Genomic DNA, 26,116 nt, shown 5'->3' on the forward strand with positions numbered 1-26,116 from the left:
ACTTGGTTGAAACATATGCTATGCAATGATAATCCATGTTAATCCAAGCTAATTAGGACAAGGTGCGAGCACTATTGGTATACTATGCATGAGGCTTGCAACTTATAAGATGTCTTATACATAACACATATGCTTTATTACTACCGCTGACAAAATTGTTTCTTGTTTTCAAAATGAAAAGCTCTAGCACAAAAATAGTAATCCATGCTTCCCTCTGCGAAGGGCCTATCTTTTACTTTATTGTTGAATCAGTTTACCTATTCTTTCTATCTCAGAAGCAAACACTTGTATCAACTGTGTGCATTGATTCTTACATGTTTACCTATTGCACCTGTTATATTACTTTGCGTTGACAATTATCCATGAGATATACATGTTGAAGTTGAAAGCAACCACTGAAATTTATATCTTCCTTTGTGTTGCTTCAATGCCTTTACTTTGAATTTATTGCTTTATGAGTAACTCTTATGCAAGTCTTATTGATGCTTGTCTTGAAAGTATTATTCATGAAAAGTCTTTGCTATATGATTCATTTGTTTACTCATTATCTTCATCATTGCTTCGAATCGCTGCATTCATCTCATATGCTTTACAATAGTATGATCAAGATTATGATAGCATGTCACTTCAGAAATTATCTTTGTTATCGTTTACCTATTCGAGGGCGAGTAGGAACTAAGCTTGGGGATGCTTGATACGTCCCAAACGTATCTTCCAACCGTCCAGGTTCACGCCGTCGCCGCCCGAGCTCGACGGCGGCGGCAGCGGGGACCAGTACGAGGGCACCTCGCCGGCCCTGCGACGAGGGCCGCTCCCGTTCGGTGCGATGGCGGCGCCGAACGACGAGATCCACGAGATGATCACCTCCGGCTCCATGGCCGCCGCTGCGAGCCCGGGGTTCTTCATGGCCGCCGCCGCTGCGAGCCCGGGGTTCTTCACGCAAGAGGAGGCGAGGGCGACGACAGCTGTCGCGGCACGCAACGAGTATGTGGAGGATGTGGCCGACGGAAGCCAAGCCGTCGAAGAAGAAGATGAAGAAGAAGAACAACCAACTAAAGCCGCCGCCAACTGTCGAAGGGAAAGAAGAAGAGGAAGAAGGACTCGCCGCCTGCCGAACCGTGTATCAAATGGACACCGAAGGAAGAGGAGTGCCTCGCTGAAGCTTGGATGACCGTGTCCATGAACGGCATAACCGGGGCTAATTAGTCGTTCGACACATATTGGCTTCGAGTGAAGCAGGCGTTCGACGAACGCAAACTCGTCGATCCCTACTTCAGGAAGACGATCATGAACCGGGGAGACAAGGCAATGGCCACCCATTGGGGGATCATACAGACGGCGTGCAACAAATGGCACGGCATACAGGAGGAGGTCGAAGAACGGCCGATAAGCGGCCACGACTTGGAGCAAAAGGTATGCCCTGTCGTCCCTGCATCACCGAGGTTAGCTGTGCACCGTGAAGATCGTCGTGAGCTAACCTGTATCGCCGTGCTCTTTTTCCCTAGCTGCGCCGTGCTTTGGACATGTACGTGGAGGACACCGGCATGCAGTTCAAGTTTCTGAACGTCTACGCCCGCATCGAGAAGTGCGAGAAGTGGGCGGAAACCCGGAAGACCCTCTCGAAGAGCAAGACCGAGCCGTACAACCCCGACGCTCCGGCGGCTGGCGCGGCGGATGGGCGTCCGGAACTCGGCCAGAAGAAGCTGAAAGAGCTCAAAAAGATGGGCAATCCCGCCGACAGGCTGCAGGAGTCGTTCGATAAGTGCTGGGCCGACGCGAGGACGCACGCCGCCGGGAGGGACGACAAGTTCGAAGGCAGGTGGCGGGAGATGCTCGCCAACCAAGGCGCCCGGATCGCCCTGCTGAAGACGACGACGGCGGCGAAGAAGAGGAACACTGACTTGGCGTTTCTGATGGGCGGGAACACGGATCTGATGGACGAGGAGACGAGGATTTGGTACCAGGGCCACCGCAGCGACATCCTCCGACCCACTCCAGCCAGTTCTTCATCGTCTCCGCCGGCTCCTACCTCGTCTTCCTCACCGTCTACGCCGTCGACTGCCGCTGCTTCGACGCCGGCTGCCGCTGCATCGACGCCGGCTGCCGCTGCTTCGACGTCGGCTGCCGCTGCTTCGTCGTCGTCTGCCGCCGCTTCGACCACGGCGTGTGAGGAAACTGGTCCGTCTGACACCGCCGTGCCAGCCGGAACTGCCGATGAGCCTGTTTCCGTGTAATTTTCCTCCCATCGCCGATCTGTGGCTGATCCTTTGCTGGTCCTTTTGCCGATCAACTGGCCGTATTTGTAGCGCGGGACGACGGTTTGTTTGAATTTAAACTATGTCCACCGAACTCCGGGTGGACGACTGGAAATACGGTAGTCCCCACGACTTTATTTCGTCCAATCCGGCGGTTGTTTCGTCCGGATTTCGTCGTGGGCAGGCCCAACGAGTGGAGATGCTCTTAGTAGCAACTCTAGCGGATACGGTAAAATGGGCGAAAATCAAACTTTTCGGCAGTTTTACAGTTTTACAGTTTCGCTTAGTTTGCGTCGCAGATCAGATTCTGTATTTGAAGCCCACTCCGTAAACATTTGACGTGGGGTCGTCGGCGTGGCCGGTGTATATGGAGGCTGATACGGTGGGTACGGGTTAGAAACCCTACTTCCCCATCGTCGCATCCGCCGCTAAACTCGTATCCACCCCCACACTTTGGTGAGAGATTCCGCCACACCACCGCACCCACCCCGCCCCCTAGATGCCTCACGGCGGTAGTTTTGGCAGGGGCGACCAGATTGGGGGCGGAAGCGTCCCGCGGAGTCACGAGGAGCCGGTCTTCAACAGCGTGATGGAGCGCGCGAAATGGGTCCGCTCCGAGGACGCACGAAAGCGCGCAAGGCGCTAAACCAACTGGGGTCTCGTGCCGTCGGGGAAGCTCACCCCGTATGCCAGTTCAGCAAGTCAGCATGTTTGAACACAAATGGGCCTAAGTGAGGAGCGTATTGTGGGCGACGACGCGGGCCTGACGACCAAGGTGTCGTTCCTCCAACAACAGGAGGACCGCAACTTGATGAAGGTGGGGAGGCGGCCACGCGTCATGTGCGGGACGACGTGCTTGAGTTGCTCATTGAGGCCGCGAAGAACGTTGTCGAAGAGGTCACGGTCCTTAACGCGAGAGCCGAGATCGCCGAGAGTGTCCCCCATGTGGTTCATCTTGGAGGTGTACTCGATGACGGAGAGGTTGCCCTAGTTGAACCTATGGGACTCATCGCGGAGGAACGTTGCAAGGGTGTCACGGTTATCGCGTAAGATGTTGCAGAAGGAGCGCCAGAGGGAGAGGGCGGTGGCGTGTTAGGCGTCCACGCTCGCCAAGGCACCAGGGGTGACCGTGGCGTCGTACTAGAACACAATGACGAAGTCGTTGAGTACCTAGTCGGAGGTGCCCTGGGCAAGGGAGCCATCGACGTGATCAAGGAGCCCGAACTTGGAGAGGGTAGTGAGGAATCGGCGGAGCCATAGACCGTAGTAGTTCTCCTTCTCTTAATCCAACGGACGAGGACTGAGGGGTGGGGAGGGTTTGAGTTGCAACGGGGATGCCAAAGTGCTCGTCGGAGCCAGAGTCAGAGTCCGAGGAGGAAGAGGCATAGGAGCTCATGGCGTTGAGGTAGGAGATGGGGCCGCGGAAGCTGGCGATTGGATCTAGAAAGCTGACACCATGATACAGCCTAAGCTAACTACGTAAGGAGAAGATAGGCAATGTCAGTATGTCACAACTGATTTCATTTATTGTAATCTGATGCTATATGTAGCATACAAGCAGCTCTCTATCTTGCGGTAAACAAACTAGAGTAACATTAGGCTGAATAGTTATCTACAGCTAGAGATATTAACAAACTAACTGCTGCTAACTAACTGAATATCTGATTCAGTTAACAGAGAGTGATGAGAGCCAGTCTTGGCAAGTCCAGTAGTTATCATCTAAGAATGTTCCAGTAGTTGTCATAATATCAAAAATAGAAGTGCAATAGCAAGTTTTTTTTTAAGAACTGAATACAGCTAAACTGCAGTATAGCACAGACACCACATATTCTAGCAAGGATGCTTATTTCGCATACAGAAAATAGTCAGTGATATATATCCTGCGGAGTTCAGTCCTTGTGTCACAGATAGCAACATGATTTTGTCCTTCTCATCTCATTTAACAAGAGCAATGTGCCATCAACTAGCAAGACTGCAATACTTAGCTTAGGGCAGTGAATACTGATCAGTTGGAATAAATCATCAACTCACTAACTACATAAGCAGAGGTTCGTAAATAAGATTCCTCGTCAGAATAGTCATGTGGAAGCGTCAACTTTGCTAGGAAGGAATTATCATGCTAGTGTTTACAACATATGCTGGAGGTGTTCTGCTGCGAACCGAAAGTCTGACAAAATTACTAGATTTCAGCTGAATCGACAATCCCAAAAAAGAAACAAGCTTCTCAAGTTACCACCATCAGCTTCCTAGTTGATTAGAGCACCAGCATCCGTCAGTTTTAAGAAACCTGAAAAGTAAAACAAGGAACATTAGAGGCACAAACATCACATGTTCTTCTTGTTTTAGAAATTGTGAATTTGAAGGGAGACCTTAACTACGACGGTGATTGATTAAATGAATATACGAAGGGAATAGTTGATATAAAATATTGAGTGAACTAATGTTCAGATAACATCTTTCAGATATCTTTTTGTTGACTGCGCGTTGCGCTCAATGTGGTTTGGCTTTCGTGAATGGGGTATGTGTATCCCGTATGAAAGCTTTATTGTCCCTATAGATTAAACAAAAATGCTACTATAGCTCATATATGTGCATTTCCAAAACTGAAATGAAATAGTATGTCTGTCAACATGTTTATTTTCTATCCGAGTCTTGGTTGCAGCAGAAAACTACACAAGTGCCAATTGGTAATAATTACCTAGCTTCAGTTATTTTCAGGGAAACGAAAGACAACAGACAACCTCATGACAACGTGAAATAGATGCTTCAGGATCTTATGCAGTAATCATGATGAACAAGACTACATCCTTCATGCCTGCTAGTTCAGTAACACTAATACTCCTGGATGAAAGGTCCACGAGCTGACATACCAACTGATAATTTCTGGCAGCATGGCAAGTTGCTTCCACAATAACATGAATGGAAGAACAAGTTCAGGTAGCACACTTCAAGAGAATGACCATTCTGCGGGATAAAAAATGTTACTAGTCTAGGTTCCCAGCAAATATTACTAGTTCGACTAACCAGAACACCTGCCAGGGTCTTGTTTTTGTCAACGTCCTTGCTGCCTGAAAAACGTAATATCGACGCACAAGAATTTCAACAGCAGAACCAACACTAGCCAGCAGAATTTATAGCTGTATATATTTATGTGCATTCATAGAAGAAATTGAGCTAGCAAAAAGAAACCTGCTTATAGCAGGTTATCAAATACTGTAGAATTTAAAACATGCGGTGCAAATTAAAAATTCTTAAACAGCAGATAACTCTAATAAGGTTTTAGACTGGAAAGTTCTACTCGCTTCAACAAGGCACCAAAGGAAGGGGATGCTAATTTGGGGCAAAAAGATGGTCACTTATTCAGTTGTTCAGGCCCAACCGTCAAATCCATTTGCCAAGGTCTCCGTCTATCAGGCATCAGCTTTGTCCTTTGAAAATCGTCACACATTTAAGAGAAGAGAGATTGAAGTGATGGCACCATTTTACAGAACAGTTCTTAGAAAATGCCCAACTTCATAATTGAGAATACATACCAACACTGAGCAGGACAAGCTCATTCGAACACTTAAGCTATTGTGTACTACGACGTACTCGGCCAAGAAAGCAACAACATGTAGATGCACCAGAGTTTGGAACTTCCGGATCAAGAAAAGGTTTTGCTTTTGGCTTTCTATGAACTGCGGGATCCAAAGGTCGTTTGTTCAAAACCCTTCTATTTGCCATGCCAATTGTTACGGCACACCGCACACAGCATAAAGAAAAGTGTTACTGATCACACGATCAGTCATTTTGAGTGATTTGGTTGTGTTTGTGCACATACAAAATATTATGGGTGTTGGACAACCTGTGTCATGCACTGGCAGCATTGCAGATCTAAAACTGAAACCAAAAGTAGGCATTGTGTAATCTACTACTGCTGTATATTAGTAGCAATTAAAACGTATGTACCTCTTGATGCAGAAGGGATCCGGGTGGATCGGAGCCACGGTGGAAGAAGGCATGGTGTAGAGAAGGGTTTGCCGCTACACAGGCAGGTCTCGATCACCTCTTCCCTGTCCATGTCCACGGCGACAGTTTGCGACGTGGCCACGAGCCTGAGGTACACGACATTGGAGTCGAGCGGATGAATGAGTACGATTTCTGTGTCGCCTGCGGTGGTCTGTAAGGGCATCGACATGCTGCGGCCCCAGATCTTGTTGAGCTCCACCCGGTGCTCCAGCGTCCAGCTGGTGGCCTCATCGTCAAGCACGAAGGAGCTGAGAAGGAACGGTTTCTCTTGAGAGAGCTCGACGTACCGCAGCCACCCGTCGCTGACGCCCACTCGCCGGTAGCTGATGACCGGTTGGGCTGCCGGCAGCACGCTGCGCCTGGGCAGCTGGACGTAGGTGCCCTCCGGGCGGTGGCTGAACGGGTCGGCGGTGACTACGCCCCAGGACAGGTCGACCCACCACATGCGGCCGCCGAATGCCAGCGGCTCCTGGTCTATCCGCATTGACCGCGGAGGCAGGAGCTGGGACGGCGAGAGCGAGACCTCCACCAACTCCCATTCCCCTGTTTCCGAGAGGAAACGGATCATGAGGTTCCGCCCCACCCCTACCTTGGCGGCGGCGAACCTGTCGGGCGGCCCGTGCCCGCGGTCGGCCTGGGTGATGAAGCCCATGCGGGCGCCGTGCAGAGCGTCCTGCACAGGGTTGAAGATGGAGGCCGGGAGGCGGGATAGCTCCCGGGTGACAGGGTTGCAGACGAAGTGTGTGACGCCGGAGTCGTGGGAGGGGTGGATGGCGTGGGTTCCATCCTTGCCAACGGTTGGAGCCGGGGAGCGCAGGTCTAGGTAGGTGAGGAAGAGGAGGCCACCGCTCGAGGTGCCGCTGAGCCATTTCACAACTTTGCTGGCGGGGTCGGCGCAGCCGCCGCTGGTCTTGATGAGGTGCCCCGGGACGCGTATTTGGGAGATGTGCGGTGGCTCGGCGAGGCGCACGTCCACGGTCGGCGCTCCGACGACCTCCGAGGAGAAGGAGATCATGGCCCACGGGGGATGGGAGGCGGCGGTGGTGAGGGAGCGCCGGACGCCGGCGGCGGCGGCGGCGGAGAGGCGGAGGAGACGGCTGCCGAGAAGCATCTCGTGGGGACTGGGGGATTTCTGTAGAGTGGAGTGGGAACTGGTGGTGGGGGAAAGAAGAGATGTCTTCTAAAGTAGCGGTTCACATGGACTAGGTGCAGGCAGCACAGATATCAGGGGGTGGAAGGACGAAAAGCAAGGTCTGTTCCTCAGGCGGCTCTACCGAGATACAGCACCATGCGGTCGTTCCACAGAAAGAGAGCTACCCAGGACCCACATGTCAGTAAGATTGGTCCACTGCGGTTGAGTAGTCCAGGAAGGCACGAGGCAGTTTCCCTATTAGGAATGGTTGTACACTGCACGACTTTTTGTGCAAGCCGAGGAGCCCGCTTTGGGTGTTTGAACAGCTGTTGCCCTCAACGGCACCATTTTCCCGCCCAAATACGCTGGGCTCGGGCCTCAATAAAAGCATCTCTAGCACCCCAAATTTCAAACCCCAAGCAGATTTACGAATTAGAAGCTGCAAACCGAACCACATAATTTAAAACAAAATATCAGCGCCAGATTAATAATTTAAAACAAAATATCAGCGCCAGATTATTTTGCTACATTTCGACAGAGAAAGAAGACGAAACAGCGGAGCCTAGTGCTCCGCTTTCTCCGTTAATGATGCCACCTCGGCCGCTGACAGGTGTCAGAGAGCTTCGTGCCGCGGCAGCGGAGCAGGCTAGAGCTCACTCGCTGTCGGAGAGCTCGATGTAGCAGGCGTCCTGTGCGACTTGCTTGCGGAGCCATTCCACCTTCTTGTCGGCGTCGCGGCGGCTCTGCTCCTCCACCAGCTTCGTGACGGTGCCCAGGAAAGAATCGGGGACGAAGTCGCCAGCCATCAGCGTGGGAGCAGCGAGTGTCGGAATGTCGTCGTCCTCCAAGTAATTGCCCGGCTGAACCGCGGCACCGGAGCCGAGGCACTCGAGCTAGACGCCTCGTTGTAGGTGAGGCGGCGCAGCGGTGAACCACCGGAGCTTGATGCCTCGCTGTCGGTGGAGCGGCGCGGCGATGGATCACGGGAGCTCGACGACTGCAGATCGCGGTAGAAACGCGATTTGTGATGCTCGAATGCGCGCGGCGGCTTGAGGCCATGGTGGAGGTCCGACGGTCCCGCCGCTTGCGGTCGTCGGAGGAAAGGGATCCAGCGCCGCCCACCCTCCCTCCACCGCGGCCTCCGCAACCTCCACCGGCCACCATGGCTCGAACGTGCGCAGGAGGAAGGGGATTGCTCGCCGGAGAGTGGCGGATTTTTCGTCAGCAGAAATGGAAGAGGCGGCGAGGCGGATGTGGTTTGACCTGCATCCGCGTCGCCAAACAAGATATATAGCGACCGAGATCGGCCAAACAGTATATATAGCGACCGAGAGCGGTTTTGGGTTGCGGCTTGGAAAACATATCCGCATCGGTGGTCTGGCCTGTCCAAAAAAACAGCCTAAACCCACATATCAACCCAAACTGCTATATGGGGGCCGATATGGAGATATGGGATTGCTAGAGATGCTCTAACCCGAGGCCATCTGCAATGCTATGTAGCCCTGTCTAGCAGACCCATTCAAGCTTCAAAAACACTTTCTTTCTCCTTCCGTGCTTAAGACTTTAACTACAGCAGTTATCATCTACGTATAAAAAAGTTCCAGCAATTATATCGTTAAAATGGTATTGAATACGTCTAAACTGCAGCACAGCGCTAAACAACAACAGCCAAGGTTGGTAAAGTTGCACATTTCGAAAATAGCCAGAGTACTGAATTCAGAGTCACCGAGTCAGAAATAGCAACCTGACCTCTTCCTTCTCACTTAGCAAGAGCAATGTCTGTAGATTAAAGCAATTAATACCGATCAGTTGGAATAGTCAGTTCACCACCTGTGACAAAAGGAGAGATCCCTAAATACGATATCTAATTAGAGTAATCATGGTGGAAGCGTCGATTTTGCTAGGAACGAATTGTCTTACATGTGTTTACAGCACATACTGCGAACAGAAAGTCTGATAAAATTCACACGTTTCGTCCGAAATGTGATACAGCGACTTGGTCAGCGGCTACAAAATCGCAGGCTTCTACAGATTCCCACAGCACCAGTTAGCTACCACCATCACTTACAGACTTACAGATGCTGCCGCTCTGGTCTGTTAGGAAACATGTAGAGTGATTGATTTGAATAAACATGTGAAGAGAATTGGTGATACGGAAAACAGCAAAAGGAAATCATTGCCTAAAGTTATATTGGGATAACTTTAAATATTTTTAATGCATGCTGGCGGCAGCTTCTGCTGGTATGGTATCCCAGCTTTACTTCCTCCAAGAAACAATCTTGAGCAAACAAAAAGACACTACTATATTCCATCTGTGCGCATTTCCTGTAAACATGTTTATTTTATATACAAGTCCCTGGTTGCAGAAGAAAATTACACAGCGATCAATTGTTCATAATTATCAAGTTATAGTTTCAGGCTTTAATAAGTTGGTGATAATATTTCAGGGAAAGGAAAGACAATGGTCATCCTCATGACAAGGCAAGATATGCTTTATGTCAGCCAGCTTAGAGATACTCCTGGATGATAGGTCCATGCTGACGCACCAACTGATAACTTGTGGTAGCATGGCAAGTTGCTGGCTTGCTGCCACAAGAATATGAATGGAAGAACAAGTTCAGGTTCTTTTTGTATCAGCAACTTATGAAGAGACAGAAAGTCTGACAAACTAGTTCCACTAAAACGCCAGCAAATACATTGTTCCCAGCAAAAACATTGTTCGCACCAAGTGATAAGTTGGTGTTAATATTGTACTAGTCTCGGTTCCCAGCAAATACATTACCAGTTCCACTAAAACGCTAACTACTGGGGTATAACTCAACCAGCGGCAAACCGATATTAAGGATAACAATATGTTGGGTGATACATTGAAAATCTGTTCAAAATGATAATAGCAATCGGCAAAATATGCACATCATTGTTTGTCCAATCTGCAAACTGTACTTGTAAGAAGAATACAGTATCCTAAACTTGTGGTTGGAGAGATATAGCTGAAAATCAGTAATCAAGCATCAGCTAGAGGAAGGTAAGAGAGATTCATTAAATATTTACCTCCATCTCTTCTAATGGCTGTCTGAACAAACCAGAGCATCTGCCAAAGTCTTGTTTTCCTCAATGTACTTCTTCCCTGAAAAAGGTCCATTTGATCAACGCACAGGAATTTGAACAACAGCAACAACACTAACACGATACAGTATAATATATAGATGTATTTTTTTTATAAAGGATGCTTCATTGGATACAAGAAATTGAGCTAGAAAAATATGGTACTAAGAGCAGGTTATCAAGAATTAATCTGAGTGTGCCCATAAGCCCTAACAAAGTGATAATTTGATGAATAAATTTATTTTGAAGATGACACTAGAGGTGTCATTAAAATGGATACAACATCTTTAAATTATTCTAAAACAAATTATCGACAAACGGAAATTAAATGTAGAACATGCAGTGTAAATTGTAGATTCATAAACAGCAGAAAACTCTAATCAGTAGCTCAGTGGTAGGGTGGTCAGAATTTCTTGCTTGCAACAAGGTACCAAAGGAGGAGGATGCTAATTTGCGGGCAGAAAATAAGTCACAGGTCATGTTGTTTAGGCCAAAGCCATTGGCCAAGGCCTATCAGATATCTCTTCTGAATATATATCCCCACACAACTTGCAAAACTTATGTTCAAAAGCCAAAATAATTGATACTAATGTAGATTTGTTTTAAGAACTCTTTATGACCAGGATAACATGTAGAAATATGACAAGGGGCTGAAATTTAGTCAAGGAAGATTTGGGAATGAAACTTGAGGTCCCACCCTCAAGTACTTGTACCATTTGTAACACACAAAAACAAGGGAATGTAAGTGCCACTAGATCGATGCACCAACATTTTCTCAAACAATTCACCAACTATTTTCCTTTGCCTTCCTATATAAAGACAGAACCAAGGCTCTTTTGTCCATAGAACTCTATTTGCCACCCAAATTATCACCAATCAGAGTACAGATTTTTACTAACTAAGGCTATTAGTAATTTTTTGAGTCATCTGGTGGTATACAGATGCGTGTTGGACTACAAAGTTGATATGCTAGTTAATTGACACTACTGTAGATATGTTTTTGAGTCAGCATGGACCTATCATCCTCATGTGTTTCTGAACTAGCAGGCATTGAGCATATCTTGCCTTGTAATGAGGATGGTAGGATGATAGGTCCATGCTGACACACCAACTGACAATTCTGGTACCATGGCAAGATGCTGCAAGAATATTAACGGAAGAACAAGTTCAGGTTTTTCAGAGTGAATATCATACTAGACTCAAACCAGCAGCAAACGATATTAAGTATAACAATATGTTTGGTGAATGGTGATACATTGAAACTCTATTCAAAATGGTAGTAGTAATCGGCGAAATACGCACATCAGTGTTTTTCCAATCTATAAACTGGAGGGATTGACTAAAACATACTTGTACGAAGAATGTCGTATCACTGGATGAGATACATATGAAAATCAATAATCAAGCATCAGCTAAAGGAAAGTAAGATTGGACATTCTAGTGTCTGTCTGAACAAACTAGAGCATCTGCTGAAGTCATGTTTTTTCTCAATGTACTTCTTCCCTGAAAAAAGGTCCATTTGATCAGCGCCCAAGAATTTGAACGACAGCAACAGCACAAACTTGACATTATTTATAGCTGTATAAATTTGTGTGCACTGGATAGAAGAAATGAGCTTCAAAAATATGATACTAACAGCAGATTATCAAGAATTTGTCAGAGTGTACCCACAAGACACAGCACGACAATAATTTGATGGATATATACATTTTGAAGAATGAAAATAACACTTGAGTATTTCAGAGGTGTGATTAAAATGGATACAATATAGCCAAATTATAGGCAGACAGGGATTAAATGTAGAACACAGTGTAAATAGTAAACTCATAAACAGCAGACAGCTCTAATCAGGTCTCCCCCTTGTTCCTCACTAGCTCAGTGGTAGACCGGTCGGAATATTTTGCTTGCAACAAGGTACCAAAGGAGGAGGTTAAATCCATCGGCCAAGGCCTATCAGATTTATCTTCTGAAAATCCCCACATAAGTTTCAAAATTTATGTTCAAAAGCCAAATCGCTGATACTAGTGCAGATATGTTTTAAGAAATGTTCTTTATGACCAGGATAGTATGTAGAAATATGATCAGAGATTGGAAGTTTCAACTGCGTAAAGATTTGGAACTGAAAGTTGAGATTCCACCAGTACTTGCACCCCAAAAAAAAAAGGAATAGCAGTGCTACTAGAATGCTAGATCAATGCACCACCAATTATCAAACAACTTACTAATTATTTTCTTTTGCCTTTCTATAAAAAGACGGACACGAGGGCCTTTTGTCCATAAAACCTTTTATTTACCACCCAAATTATCACCAAACACAATGCAGAACAATTCTTACTAATCCAATGTATTAGTAAGTTTTTGAATCATCTGGTTCTGTCCAGACAAATGTTTATTGGTCTAGAGTATTTTTCAAAGATGATCTATTAACCAACTCATGCATTGCGCATGTAAAACTAAGACTAGAACTGAGAAGTATGTAATGTGCGAATTAAACAAGCGAGTCACTACCTGGAGAAGGGATCCGGCTCAATCCAAGCCACGACGGAAGAACACATTGTGTACTACACAAGGTGTCACTTCTACAGAGATAACTCTCATTCACCTCCTCCCTCTCCACGAGGTACAACAACGACTTGCCCGTCACCATGAGGTACACGACATTGGCGTTAGATAGATCTGTGTGTTCTTCCCCTCTTGAGAATGCCAATGCCTCCCCTGGCCTATCTCCACGCGCCGCGCAAGTGAGGGATGGCACGGAGAGACCGGCACAATTTCGCATTCCTCTTCTAGAGCATCTGGTTCCCTAGCAGCCCGGCGACGGCGAACCTGCCAGGCGGGCACTGCCCGCGATAGGATGCACATGTGGTCGAGGCCGCAAGAGCCGTCGCTCACAGAGTTGCAGATATCGACGTCCGGGACGCGGGAGAGCTGGCGGGTGAGAGGGTTGAAGACGAAGCGCGTGACATCTGGGTCTTGGTCGGGGTCGTCGCCGGTGGGTCGCTGCCGCAGCAGAGCGTCGCCTGCTTGGTGATGACGGGAGCCGTGAAGTGCAGGTCTCTGTGGGCGAGGAGGGGGAGGCAGTCGCCGATCCAGGTGCAGACGGCTCCAGCGAGCAATTGCACCACATCACTCGGAGATATAGTTGGGAGACGCGCGGTGGCTTGGCGAGGAGCACGTGCGCGCACGGAGATCTGACGACCTTCGCTTTGCGGTTGATCATGGCCAACGGGGGGTGCGGGGTGGTCGTTGTGAGGGAGCGGCGGAGTCCGCCCCGCCGGAGACGGCGGCGGAGGGGCATCGCGAGTTCGAGACTAGTGGGGAATTTTCCTTCCGATTGGGCCAAGAACATCTCTAGCAGACCCCATAGGGAGGTGCTATCCACCGAGATGGTCGGTGCCAAAGCGGTCACCGCACACCCCGCACCCCGGGTTACTAACTGGGCCGCAGCCCCGGGTTACTAACTGGGCCGCAGCCCAAAGAAGAAGCCAGTTTTTTCTTTTTCGTTTTTTTTTCTGTTGTTTGTTTTCTTTTTTAAAAGAATCTTTTTAAAAAATCTGAACATTTCTAATATTTTAAAAAATTCAAATTAAAAATAAATCACTTTTTAAAAAATCTGAACATTTTCAGATTTGAACATTTTTTAATTTGAATAAAAATGTATTTTTTCTATGAACAATTTCCAAATTTGAATTTTTTGAATTTGAACAAAATTTATGTTTGAACAATTTTCGAATCTGAACGATTTTCATATTAGAACAATTTTCAAATTTGAACAAATTTCATATTTGAACTAATTTCGAATATGAACGATTTTCATATTTGAACAATTTTTGAATTTAAACAAATTTCATATTTGAAAAAATTTAGAGTTTTAGTAATTCTCAAATTTGAACATTTTTCGAATTTATACATTTTTCAAATATAGACTTTTCAATTTGAACAAAAGAAAAAATAAACAGAAAGAAAAGAAAATGAAACAGAAAACAGAAAAACAAAAAAAAGAAAAAAAAGAGAAAACGAAAGCGAAACGCTAAATGGGCCAGGCCCAATACCCGACCAGGGTGTGCGGCAACCGCATCGGCACCGACCTGGTCGGTGTATAGGACCGGCCGACCCCATACCCCGTCTGTATTCCATTTTTTTGGGTTTTGGGCTAAAACTGGGCCTAAATAGATACCACATCCTGGCCCGCAGCGAGTTTTGGGATGGGTACCCGGTAGCGGCCCGTGAAAACCCTATATAACCAGCTGCGAGGGTTTGGATGCGGTACCACCGCATCCATTTCTCCTCCCAGCCGACGCTGATTCCCGCCGACTTCGGCCGTCGAAATCAAATTGCCGCCACCGGTCGCCGCCTACGCATCCCTCCACCACCTCCCTCGATGGCCTACGGCCACCGCTCCCCCACGCAAACGCCTAAACTACTCGCCTCTCGATGCTCTCTCGTCCTACCCTACTATCGCTGCCTCTCACATTCAGAATCGAGCTCGCGCAACCCTGCCCTATCTAGGGTTTGGGTCTATCTAGGGTTTGGGTCTACCATGGTTGTGTCATTGAGCTAGGAGAGCTCGGTGGCCTTCCAGGTGTTCCCTACCTCTTCTACATCATCGTGGTGGGTTCTTGCTAGGTGCAAGTCGAGTTGCCCACGAGGTGCTCTCTGTGCGCCACTACGCTACACCGACGTTCATGACTTTGTTGTGGTTCAGATCTAGCTCCCCGATGGTGATCTAATGGAAAATGAAAGATTTTCTACGGTCTCCCTCTTCCTACTTCTCTCTCTTGATTCCATCCTAGTTATATTTCTAGGGTTCCTACTTTTAATCATGTTCGTCTCGATTTCTAGGGTTATTAGGGTGTTCTGATGATTGTTGCGTTGTTCTAGCATGTTCTTAGTGATTAGGGAATCATCTAAACTATTCCTATTCATCAGTTTCTTCGAAATTCCTACCGTTAACAGAATTTTCTTCATTTCTATCAGTTAACACTTAGCAATAGTTCATTTTTATGACTTCTAGGGTTCTTCTTGGATGCTTCGGTAGTCTTTTTTTGAACAACTTTTTTTTTGAACAATGCTTCGGTAGTCTAGGTAGTTGGTAATTAGTTCTAGGATAATAATTGGACTTATTTAGTTAGTACTTCACCCAATTTGGTAATTGACACTCAATATCTTTAGTTTCGACAATGTAACTATTTGTTTATGGTTTTATGTTAATATAGTTTCAGTAGATAATTTATTAAGCTTTATTATATTATTCTACATAGTCAGGAATTAATCTGCCACTCAAATAATTAATCTAGCACTCACTTGATTTTTTTTTTGGTAAAGGTATGATCATGTTCTAGTTATAGTAGTTCTTATGATTCTTGGTTAAGTGTTCAAGCAATTCCTGAATTACTTGTACTTTAGGTTATAGTTGCATGCTTGGCTATGAACTTATAGCTTCAGTTTAAGCATAACTATTAAGCCAATTGTTGTGCCTTGCGCCCTACACAACTAGGTTTTCCTAGATGCTTCCGGTGTGGAAATGCCAGGATTATCTAGTGAGTGTCAGTGTTGCTTGTGGTTGCAGCCATGAGCAAACCAAGGCTTAATCCACTGGTTCAAAATCTATCCTAGGGCTTCTGCTCTCTCTAATGCTCCGTTCCTAAGGGATTAGACTATAAACCTTTGAAGACTATTCCCTTCTTATTCTTGTTGTCGGTTACCAACTATTCTTGGACTCCTTGCTCTTCTCCTCCAGCTCCTCTTGCTTGCTCTTTCTCTCAAATATCTCCCTAACACTAGTGTGTGTGTTTCTAGTCTTAGCTCAAGGCCTTACTAACCGGTTAACCCCAAACCTTACTTACGCGTATATTGTTGTAATGTTGTTTTCAAAGTAGCTCCATGGATACCTTGATATCTGGCAGGTATGGATATGAGCAAGAAAATTAGCCATCGATACATTCCCCAGACAAACTAGCAGGCTCATGGATATGGAATTATGTATCTGCTCTAAACGGCCAGAATCGTCTCAGTGTCATCCTTAATGCAATGAGGCAGGATGAGACCTGCGTGATCGGAGGTTCACATAATGATGTTTCCGTCTAGGTTTGGTTTTTTAGATGGCTTATCCATGTGGAGACTTTGAGTGATCCATAATTTGTAATAATGTTACTCGTTTGAGACCGTCCATAATAAAACACCGTATGCATCGTTTGATGCAAGGGCAGGGGAAGTCCCTATTTCGAAAAAAAAATGAGACCTGCATGAGGGGTTAGGATAGTGAGGAGCTGTTGGTGATGGCGGTAGAGGTGATGAAGGAGACCTCGCTGAGGTATAAGTTAGGGTCTTGGAACAACGCGGATATAATGCCACTAACGGAAGTGGGAGCGGATCAAGTAGGTTGCATGGTGATTGTAGAAGAATATGCAACACTATAGAAGATGATGTGTTTGCTATAGGTAACTGCCTAGGTTTCGACCGATATTTTCAATATGTCCAAGTCGATGGGGCTAGCTGTCTGAACTAATTTGATTTCCTCGCACATTAGACAGCTTAGGACGTTGACTTAGACATAGGAAAATCTGGGGCGCATAAAAAAATTCTTCTTTTATCACAAGACATCCAACTTGCTCCCTCCAATCCATAACAAGTGTCATGGTTTTATTTCAAATTTATCATGAATCAGAGGGAATACAATGCAACAATCATCTATTCATCTCGTTCGTTTTTCTTTGGCTTGTTTTTGTCAAGACTTTGAGTGATCCATGATTTATAGCACTTTGTGCAACTCAGATTATTAATAATTTCTCCTATAAATGTTCTAATACTACCCGGCCAGAGAGGGCATCCAAAAGGGGCAAACGTTCGTCCACCGTTGGATTGGCTTGCTGCAGTGATTCTTCAATCCCACTTTTCACCACAGCCGTTCGATTGGTAAATTTTTTTCTCACTCGCTCAGCTTCCCGTGGATTCTATGACGCATGGGCCCAGGTAATTGCGAGGCCCGACGGTCAGAGACAGCCACGAGTGCTCGTTCGTGTCGCCTTCGGTCTCCAGTCACGGGGGTTGGTGAAAACCTAGGTCGCGAGTCGCGGATTCACTCCCCAATCCCCGTCCGTCCTCTCCTCCCCAATCCTCATCTCTCCTCGTCTCCATGCTCGCCGATCTCTCTCCCCCGCTCGAGACCCACCTGAGGCCGGAGACAGCTTCCCTAGAAGCGTAGAAGGCGCTGAAGTAGTGCATCCTGGGGGATGGTGGAGGCAAGCCGGATGGATGGCCACGGTAACCCTAGATCCTGTCGCCGCCGCTGAGCTCTTTCCGGCCGCCGCTGAGCTCTTTCCGGCCGCCTCTCCTCGTGCTGCTCGTCAAGCGTCCGGCCATAGGAGGCGCCACGACGAGGCACAATAGGGCGGATCTGACCAAGAGCTTCACATGGCGCCCCTCCAAATCAAAGCGGCCAAGCCGTGCGTATGGTGGGAGGAGGCGCCACAGCGCGACGGTGAGGCTTGGCACGCCGGAGCTACGCCCAGGTGGACTACGCATGAGCGAAGTCCCTGGCCTCCGCAGCGCGGGCGAGGAGCAGCGCTAGCTGATGAGGTGTGCGGTGAGTTTCTCCCCAATCTTCTCCTCCCTTGTGTGTGTTGCTAGATGCTCTCTGTTAGCACCGGTTGACCCCTACCAGGTCACCGTCTCCTGCCTCAGCTCCGCCGGCTATCTAGGGTTGCCACGGCCAGGAATAGGTGCCCCCGTTCCTCGCGCCCGTGCGTCCTTCTCCCGGACACCATGGCGTTGGGGACGAATCATGTGTGAACGTAGAGCAGCAGTACACGCTGGATGCGAGCTCGTGCACTCGCTTGAGGGCGAGTTCGGCCAGTGCATATGACCCCAAGGTGAGCGTCTTCCAATCCTTTTTTTCGTCCGCTAATCATGTCTGCTGGTTCCTACGTCCCTGTTCTTGCTCGTCTAAGTTCAGTTTGTTCATACTGTCAGGTCCTCAGTGTGAACTGTTCCAGGAAACTACTGTGTGCCGATTCTTTATTGATGCTCATGAAGCAGCTGCCGGCCAAGCAGGGATATTTGTGTTGTGACAGACTGCTCCTGGAAGAAAAAGAGGACGAAGGTATCGCTGCCAGCAGGAGCTCCTTCTATTGACGCTGTTATGGTGGGTTTTGTTAGGTCTGTGCTTAGTGCTTGTTAATTTTCTCGAAAAAATATGACGTTTGTCTTCTTCAACTTGTGTAGATATTCTATGGAGAAGTTGCGTTCGACGAGGGTTCTGATCAGATGCACGAGGGCTTGGTTGCAGCGGATATTTAATTTTGTTTACTGGAAAATTGCCATGAGGAATTATTCACAAGCTTATCTTGTGGTCTGTAGGTGTTGAACATACTCCATCATGAATAAGGTCAAGTAATGCTCTCTTAATTTCCCCTTTGCTTTATTCGTCTGCTCTACTATATATTGTATTTTGTTCTACTTTATATTTTATAGTAACATGATCAGTGGAAAACATAGATGCGAGCTGCAAATGTAGTCAATTTAATAGTAAACTATTTAGTTTTTTTGTTCCATTGCAGGGGCTGGAAAAGAACAGGCAAGTCAAGTGGCTGATTTTTGCAGCAGAGACGTTCACGAGGCTAAAAGGTAAACTATGTATGCCCATTTATTTACGTTTTTGTGTTCTGCGATTGGTTACTGAGGTGTTCGGTGAGCACATTATTAATTTGGTTCCGATGGTATTTGCAGGTTAGGCCAGGAACAACCTTAGTTGAGGCATTACTACATAAATATGAAGGTAAATGATTAGCTCCGGATGCCTTATATGTAGGTTTTAGATTTGGATCATCCTGAAAGCAGATTCCCCTTCGCCCCTTAGACTTCAGTAGCATGGTTCTCAGATACTCATATTTAACACATGTGGTTGCACATGCAGGACCATCTTACCAGCTGTTGTAAATACATGAAGATTAGTTTTAGGGCTTTGGATCATAATACGGACTACATAGATGAATTCCAAGAAACGAGTCCAAGTTCTTTCAGCTTGCAGTTTTCCAAATAAACTCCTCCACCTAGGTTTGCCAACTCTGTCAGCAGTTGATTATAATATACTATCTGTTGTGCAAAACTTGATTATAATACTTGCAGCATCACAGTTTGAGAACATCCTCGAAAAAACAGTTTGAGAAATTGGAATATACTGAGGAAGGTTACGAAGAAGAGCTTAAGTTTATTGAGAAGGCTGGAAATTTTATTCACTTGCTTGTTGCTTTATTGTGAAGCAATCAAGCGTTGCAGCTGACAAGAAAAAATCCCAGAGGTGGCCGGGTGCATTGTTCCAACTTCATAGGTATGAGCATTGAACTTAATTCGACTACATAGAGGGCAGAGAGTTCTGTGTTGTATCAGTCTTTAAGAGTTCATCTCATATTGTCTCAAATATTTATACATGGTCTCATCTTCAATTTTTTTTTGTGTCGGTATAAAAATCTGAGAGTGTGTTTGTGCTATTCTTAGGAGTAGATTAGCTGCGCTCTCAATATAAAAAGGAATAGCATTACTGGGACAGACGTGAGCATGGGTGAAAGCAAGGCATTACTGTAATAATTCAGTTTGCTATGCCTTTGGGCATGGACATGAGTATCTCCAGCCTACTTTCACTCCCCTGCTAATTTTTGTAATGTATATCTCTGTGCTCATTTTTATTGTATAACCAAAGTGAAAAGCTAAAGGAATCTTTGAACAAGTTTTCTGGTTTATATTCTATAAATAGTGTATAATGTTGAAAAATAAAATAGAGAATTTTCTTCTGTTTTCCACCAGGCTGTTGGACGACAGCAGCTGCTTGGCGGCGGCAGTGGGTGGATGACCGTGGTCTCAGCTGATGGAATATGGTGGCCACGAATCAACCAGCAGGAGGTTCCATTGCATGGCAGGTCAATTGATGCCATAGCATTATTTGCACATTTGTGTGTTACACTGTTGGTTACTTTAAATGTTAACCTCCATTGTATTTGACTGCATGCCGGTATATTGGCTCCGTTCCATGGTGGGTTATGGCAAAATGGTATTTTGTTCCTGTCATGTCAATTGGTGAATGTATAGGAATATACCGATGTAGAATGTTTATTACTTTGTTATTTTCAGCAACTGATGTGCATGTTCACATGTTAGAACATGGATAGGCACTTCTGGATTATGCCGAAAGTATTTAATTTGAAGCATATGTTGCTTACAATTTGAGATGATTCCGTGTGCAACTATTAGAGCAGAGAAGGACCAATGTTTTGTGCATACGACCATGGCTGCCAAAGTTACTTATATGCTTGCTTGACTTGGTGGAGTTTTATGTGCCATTTGGTGTTAGCTTCCCTAATTCTCTTATGGACTTTTCGGCAGGCTGCTACAAAGGAGCATGCTTCTTAGTTTTTTTTTTCTTTGGCACAGCTGAACCTTTTTATTCTAAGCATGTTTCACTTCCTGCTTACCATTTTTATTTGTAAAAGCTGAAACTAATTTTTTCAGGTTGTGGGAGCTGTTCATAACTTAACAGATGTTTGCGATGGTATGAGACGGGGAGTAGGACCATGAATTATTTGAATTGTGGCAATTCGCCTGCTTGCTATGAATAAACACTGATCCCAGCCTATGTTGTTGCCCCTCATCTTCTCGTGATTTTTCTCTGCATGCTTAATTAGTCAAGCTATAATTTTACTAATAAGTAACATATTTCACTCGTACCCCATTCAGATGAATCTTTTCTTCTTCGTTTGTTTTTCTATTAGATTTGTATCTTGTCCTATAACTGTGCCCACCAACATATAGAGATTCTACTATTTAAAAGGCTACTTATTCTGTTGTTCCATCTATGTTAATGGTCTGGGCATACATATCACTGTTTAGGCTATAGAATTGTTGGATCTCCATGCCAGTATGATTTCTAGCTTACGCGCAAATTTTTTTTACATGGTCAATAAAATGCTTAGCAATAGAATGTATTTTTTGTTGTATAATAATAATTCCTATAAAACTCTAGATTTATGGGATTCTATTTTAGCATACAGTTTTCCTTTCTCAATTGTTGTTTGAGATGCTTCTGATTTTCTGAAAGAGTGCGTAGGAAATGTTGAGGTACTGTCGTTTTATTTTTCAGATGTGCACTTTGCTTGTTGTCCATCTTTTAGTGTTCCTTTCCTTTTGTTAGTGAAGACCTTTCTAATAGCAGTAAGATGTGGTATATTTGATTCGTGGGTTTTATATGGTAAATGAGATCTGTAAGATGGCGTACCATTGCTGGTTGTCAGTACAAATGTAGGTACTAAAAAGGAGTATGGAGCTTCTGTAGAAAGAGTTGCTTGCCTATTGAGATTAATTCGATTCAGGCAAACTTAAATTAAGGAGCTCACTGGTGGGTCAACAGGAATATGGAAGAAACTAATCTAAATGAATAGGTCCTAGCCATGAACATTATGTTCCCCGAGTAAGAGTTGGAATTGGTTTATTACTTGTTCGTAGAATAGACAGATCCTACTAATTATTTCATAGATTGTCCTTCCCTGTTCCCCGAGTTTCCGAAGATGCATTGTGTTTTTGCGCTGGTATGTTGCGTTTCTTCCCATACTCTAATGTCTGGTGTGTTCTTGATTATTTACGTTCTCCTTGTAGCTAGCAGCAGATCTGGTTGGGAAACCGTAAGGAGATAAACAGCCAGAGATTGTCTCTGTTATTCCAGTAATTTCTCCCTCTCTCTGTCCGGTTTGCCACTAGGAATACCCTTGGATAATCAAGGTGCTGTCGCTTTGACTCTTACATTGTCAACACTCGGCAGAATATATTTATTGCCACATTTGCTTTGCTTGCATGAATAAGTTTACACAGGTTGTGAAGAGGGTCTCTGGCGGCCAGCATTGAGACGTTGCTATGCTTCTGGCTGCACCTCCTTGTGTGAGCTCCTCCTTCCTATCCTTTACCCCTAACGTAATTTCTATCATGCAGGGCTTAGCGTTGCTTCTTGTTTTGTGATTAAAAGTGAGCCTGGTAGTAGTGCAATATTATGCAACTTCTGAATTATTGGTGACTGAGCTGTATTTGGCCTTGCAGAGACTGCCTTTTTCTTTCTCGCATCAGTTATGACATTCTACTCTTTAATCACCAGGAGTAGGTTCATCTTCGCTCATGACTCCCCCGGTGGTGGTCCGCTTGGACTTCTTTTGAAGGATGCATCATGAAGAAGCTAATTCGTGGGTAAGATTCCTTATTTGTGGTGCTCATGTGGTTTTCTGATATATCATCTATATGTATGAGTTTCCTTGCTTTGGTTGAAGATATGAGCTCACCGCCGATGTTGCCATGAACATTCAGAGGACGGAGGTGCTCAGCTGGTTATTTTTGTGTGATGGCGGAGAACTTTGATATATTCTGCCGCATTTAGATATTTTTTCATTGAATAAAATCATTCAAGATCTATATATCTTGTCTGGTTTTTCTTTTTTGTGGTTATTATTAGTTCTTATCATGGCTTTTACTTACTGCAAGTTGGTATATAGTTATTAACATGCTTCATATTGTCCTGTAGTTGCAGTTATTTAGATTTCTTTCTTAATGTATTAATTGTTGATTATTATATGCTAGATCAGCACGGTCTCACCGAGTGGTGGACCATAATTCTTCTAGCTTTCTCGATCATGTATTTCTAAGTATATACAAATCATGACATCGATCACGTGAGTTCATCTTTCGACTGCATGAGTGAGAACAAACTAATTACTTCATGAGAGATATTTATTTGCCTTCTTTACAATATCGAATTTACTTTATGAAGCTCTTTCAGTATAGAAATATAATACCTAACATACCAGTAAATTCACTAGGTAATGTAAATTCACTAGGTAATGGCAGCCAGGCCTGTCAGTATTTTCCTTTCATAAATCTACTAAAACAATAGCACATTAATTAGTTAGTGATATGATAATAGTTTGCAGACCGGCCCATGGGCATAATAATCTTCTGCTTTGGTTTTCAAGGCACTTGTTGATAGTTGTGCTCGTGGAAGTTGGAGCACCGGATCTGCGAAATCTCGAGATAAGTTTACTGACTCGCGAATCATTTGAGCGCATGCATCTATTCCAGTGTTTCTCTTCATAAGTGCTGCCTGCCAAGTCTCCACCTGAGTCATCCATGGCAGTCTGGAATGGAGCTATGGCAGACGAGCAGGGATTACAAGGAATGGTATTTGGTTACTGCGCATTTGGCATGCTGAACTTGATTCCCAGAAAATGGTGTTTGGTTTCTTGTTTTCCGGGGTGTTCATTTTTAGAAGTTTCATGTTGATTTATTTTTTAGGTCAAAACTAAAATTTTGTTGCATTGGTTCAGGATAGTTTGCGGGGTTCAATACAGATTACAAGGAATTTCGAAATGATATAATGAGGCTTAAGCTAGGGCATGCGAGACCATCTTTACCACTGAATCTTTGCCTGGGAGATATCAAATGAACTTACCCAATTTCCTTTTTATTAAAAATTTACCTAATTACATTTATACTAATTGGCACACGTCTAATATATATCCTGAAGATCTGTAAGCCTACCACTACGATAATGTCCCGCATTCTAGACCAACGTGGACCAACTGCTCGCTCATAACGGTTAGGCGTCTGCCTTTTCTTCTTCTTATTCTTCACTCGAGAATCATTGCTTGTATGGCCTTGGCTTCTTGAACTGGGAAAGGTTTGCATTCAGAGAACCCTTAAATTTGTAGTCCTCTCTTTGACCTGGCTTTTCACAAAGTTCAGACATTGTACTATCTCCTTTTTAGTGGCAGGCATATGCAATGTCCAACTGTGGCAAGCAGGTTGTGTACAAAGTGTGCCTTGTACTTTTTACTCTTTTGGTCCTGGTCAGAACTGATGGTGGTTCCTCTCTCCTTGTTTCCGTTCATGGTAAAAACGATACTTAGTTTTGTTTAAAGGTTTGATCTCCTTTTTCGTTGTTTATGTTGGTGCAATTTATTGTTTAAAACTTGAAATATCTTAGTTAGAAATTGAGGCCTGCTTTTCCTTGCTTATGTTGATGTCGAGTCCCTTTTCACACTGCCTTCTCTTTTCACCGATGGAAATGTATTTAAATATATTACTCTTAGTATATCTACTTGTTTATTCGAAGTATGATTTCAGTACAACAAAGAATGGTACCATGGAGATTACTCGTCTAATATATTTTGGGAAGAAGTATTTGCATTGGATGGTCCTGACAACATCTGGATACATGACTTATACATTCCCTTGCTCCTGTTGCGGTGTACTCGATTTGCTCATCAAACTATCCTACAGGAACCTGCTGCGTTACTGGTGAAACACATTGATGAAATACATCGCCCCAATTCTGAAGGTAAACTCCATTATCTCGCTTTGGTTTGGATACTCCTTACCGGCCTTCTACCGATGTAAATTCCATCAACTTGGAGTTCCCCTTTTCTGCTTCTCGCATTCTGTCTTGCACCTCACATTCGCCGATATGGCCTTACCAAGAGAAATGATTGACCGACATGTTCCTTCGTTGCTTGCACCTATATTAGAATGCATCTTACGTGTTGCATTCCAGTTACCTCTCAACTCTAAATTTACTAATCGAAGAAGTCAAAGCTACACTCCAGCCACTGAACTGGGTTTTACATCATTTCCGATGCATGAGCGTGTCATTGGACTGCCATGGTATAGCTTTCTTCCTTCTATCGACATACGGCATTTTCCGGTGCTTCAGTGTGTTATGTAGTCCTATACTCATTGATCTTTTTCCAATGCTTCTGTGTATGCAACTTAGTGTTTTGATTATGAGATTGATGTCAACACCCCATTACAGAGCTGCTGCATTTCCTAGCATTTAAAAATTAGTGTGCATGTTTAGAAATAAAATCAATACCTTAGTTATTGAAAACTTTTTGGAAAACCTATTGAAAAGAAGGTCTATGATCTGTTTCTCCACTCTTATATATAAAATTCTTTTAGTCCTTTCTTGTTTCAATGCTTTAGTGGTCATCTCCAGTTTTGTAGAAAGCTAATGGACCAAGTAAGTAGTTTCAGAGACACGCCCAGAGTCAACAAATGTCTCATTTGGTGATTTATTCACCATTGATAAGCGAGGAGATTGTGTGGCTAAAGCTTCAACATCCGTTACTGCCAAAGAGCTACAGTTCAATGGTCAAAATGTTAGGATGTCGCATAGTCAAAACAAAAATAACAATGAGCCTATGAAATGAGTAAAACATAACCTGTAACTTCACATATTATGGAAATGCCACAGATCCCTGATATTCCTTAAAACGCTATTTCATTTGTTTTGTTCCTTTTCAGTTTTGTTGGTATTATTTGCAAGAGGCGTGTTTTATCCATTAGGTATAATATATTTTACTTGTATTCTTCTGAAGATTATTGTAGCGAAGCCGTTTGTCAAAAGTATTCAGTATTTACAACCCGTGGCATGTCCCATCTTAAGCCCCTCGAACTGGCTTGTAATCACACTCCAGACTGGTGTATCGGCACTTGCCTAAACTTTTACTCAATCTATATAATTCATTAGTTTCATTTCAGCTTTCAAAACATTTGTTGGCTATTTAAAACGTTGGCAAAGCCCCTTCTCATA

The 26,116-nt window shown here is 44.8% G+C and overlaps 2 protein-coding genes and 1 long non-coding RNA gene across 5 annotated transcripts in view; all 3 read right to left on the bottom strand.

Moving 5' to 3' along the window:
• LOC127336505 (uncharacterized) overlaps positions 1-26,116 on the bottom strand; it is a 228,661-nt gene that overhangs the window by 122,881 nt on the left and 79,664 nt on the right. The window lies entirely within an intron of this gene.
• Positions 4,084-8,173, bottom strand: LOC127320108 (uncharacterized). Of its 2 annotated transcripts, XM_051349802.2 has the most exons (3): positions 6,204-8,173; positions 5,280-5,323; positions 4,084-4,542 (listed from the first exon to the last, which is right to left on the bottom strand). In XM_051349802.2, the coding sequence occupies exons 1-3, from the start codon at positions 7,372-7,374 to the stop codon at positions 4,534-4,536; spliced, it is 1,224 nt and encodes a 407-aa protein (XP_051205762.1). In that variant the 5' UTR covers positions 7,375-8,173; the 3' UTR covers positions 4,084-4,533. The 2 variants fall into 2 exon arrangements, with proteins under 2 accessions (XP_051205762.1, XP_051205763.1); XM_051349803.2 differs by lacking the exon at positions 5,280-5,323 and having other exon boundaries at positions 6,204-8,164.
• LOC127320134 (uncharacterized) lies at positions 8,539-13,829 on the bottom strand. Of its 2 annotated transcripts, XR_007863018.2 has the most exons (3): positions 13,009-13,829; positions 10,447-12,003; positions 8,539-9,489 (listed from the first exon to the last, which is right to left on the bottom strand). It is a non-coding gene; the product is annotated as an uncharacterized lncRNA (long non-coding RNA). The 2 variants fall into 2 exon arrangements; XR_007863012.2 differs by lacking the exon at positions 8,539-9,489 and having other exon boundaries at positions 10,234-12,003.

The sequence above is a fragment of the Lolium perenne genome, chromosome 1, assembly GCF_019359855.2.
Source record: "Lolium perenne isolate Kyuss_39 chromosome 1, Kyuss_2.0, whole genome shotgun sequence".
NCBI lineage: Eukaryota > Viridiplantae > Streptophyta > Magnoliopsida > Poales > Poaceae > Lolium > Lolium perenne.

Bases quoted from the DNA above. Each gene is read 5' to 3' on its own strand.
- LOC127320108 (XM_051349802.2), bottom strand. From the start codon at position 7,374: ATGCTTCTCGGCAGCCGTCTCCTCCGCCTCTCCGCCGCCGCCGCCGCC. The intron at 5,324-6,203 runs GTACATACGTTT...TACGTTTTTCAG, and splicing joins GATCCCTTCTGCATCAAGAG to GCAGCAAGGACGTTGACAAA.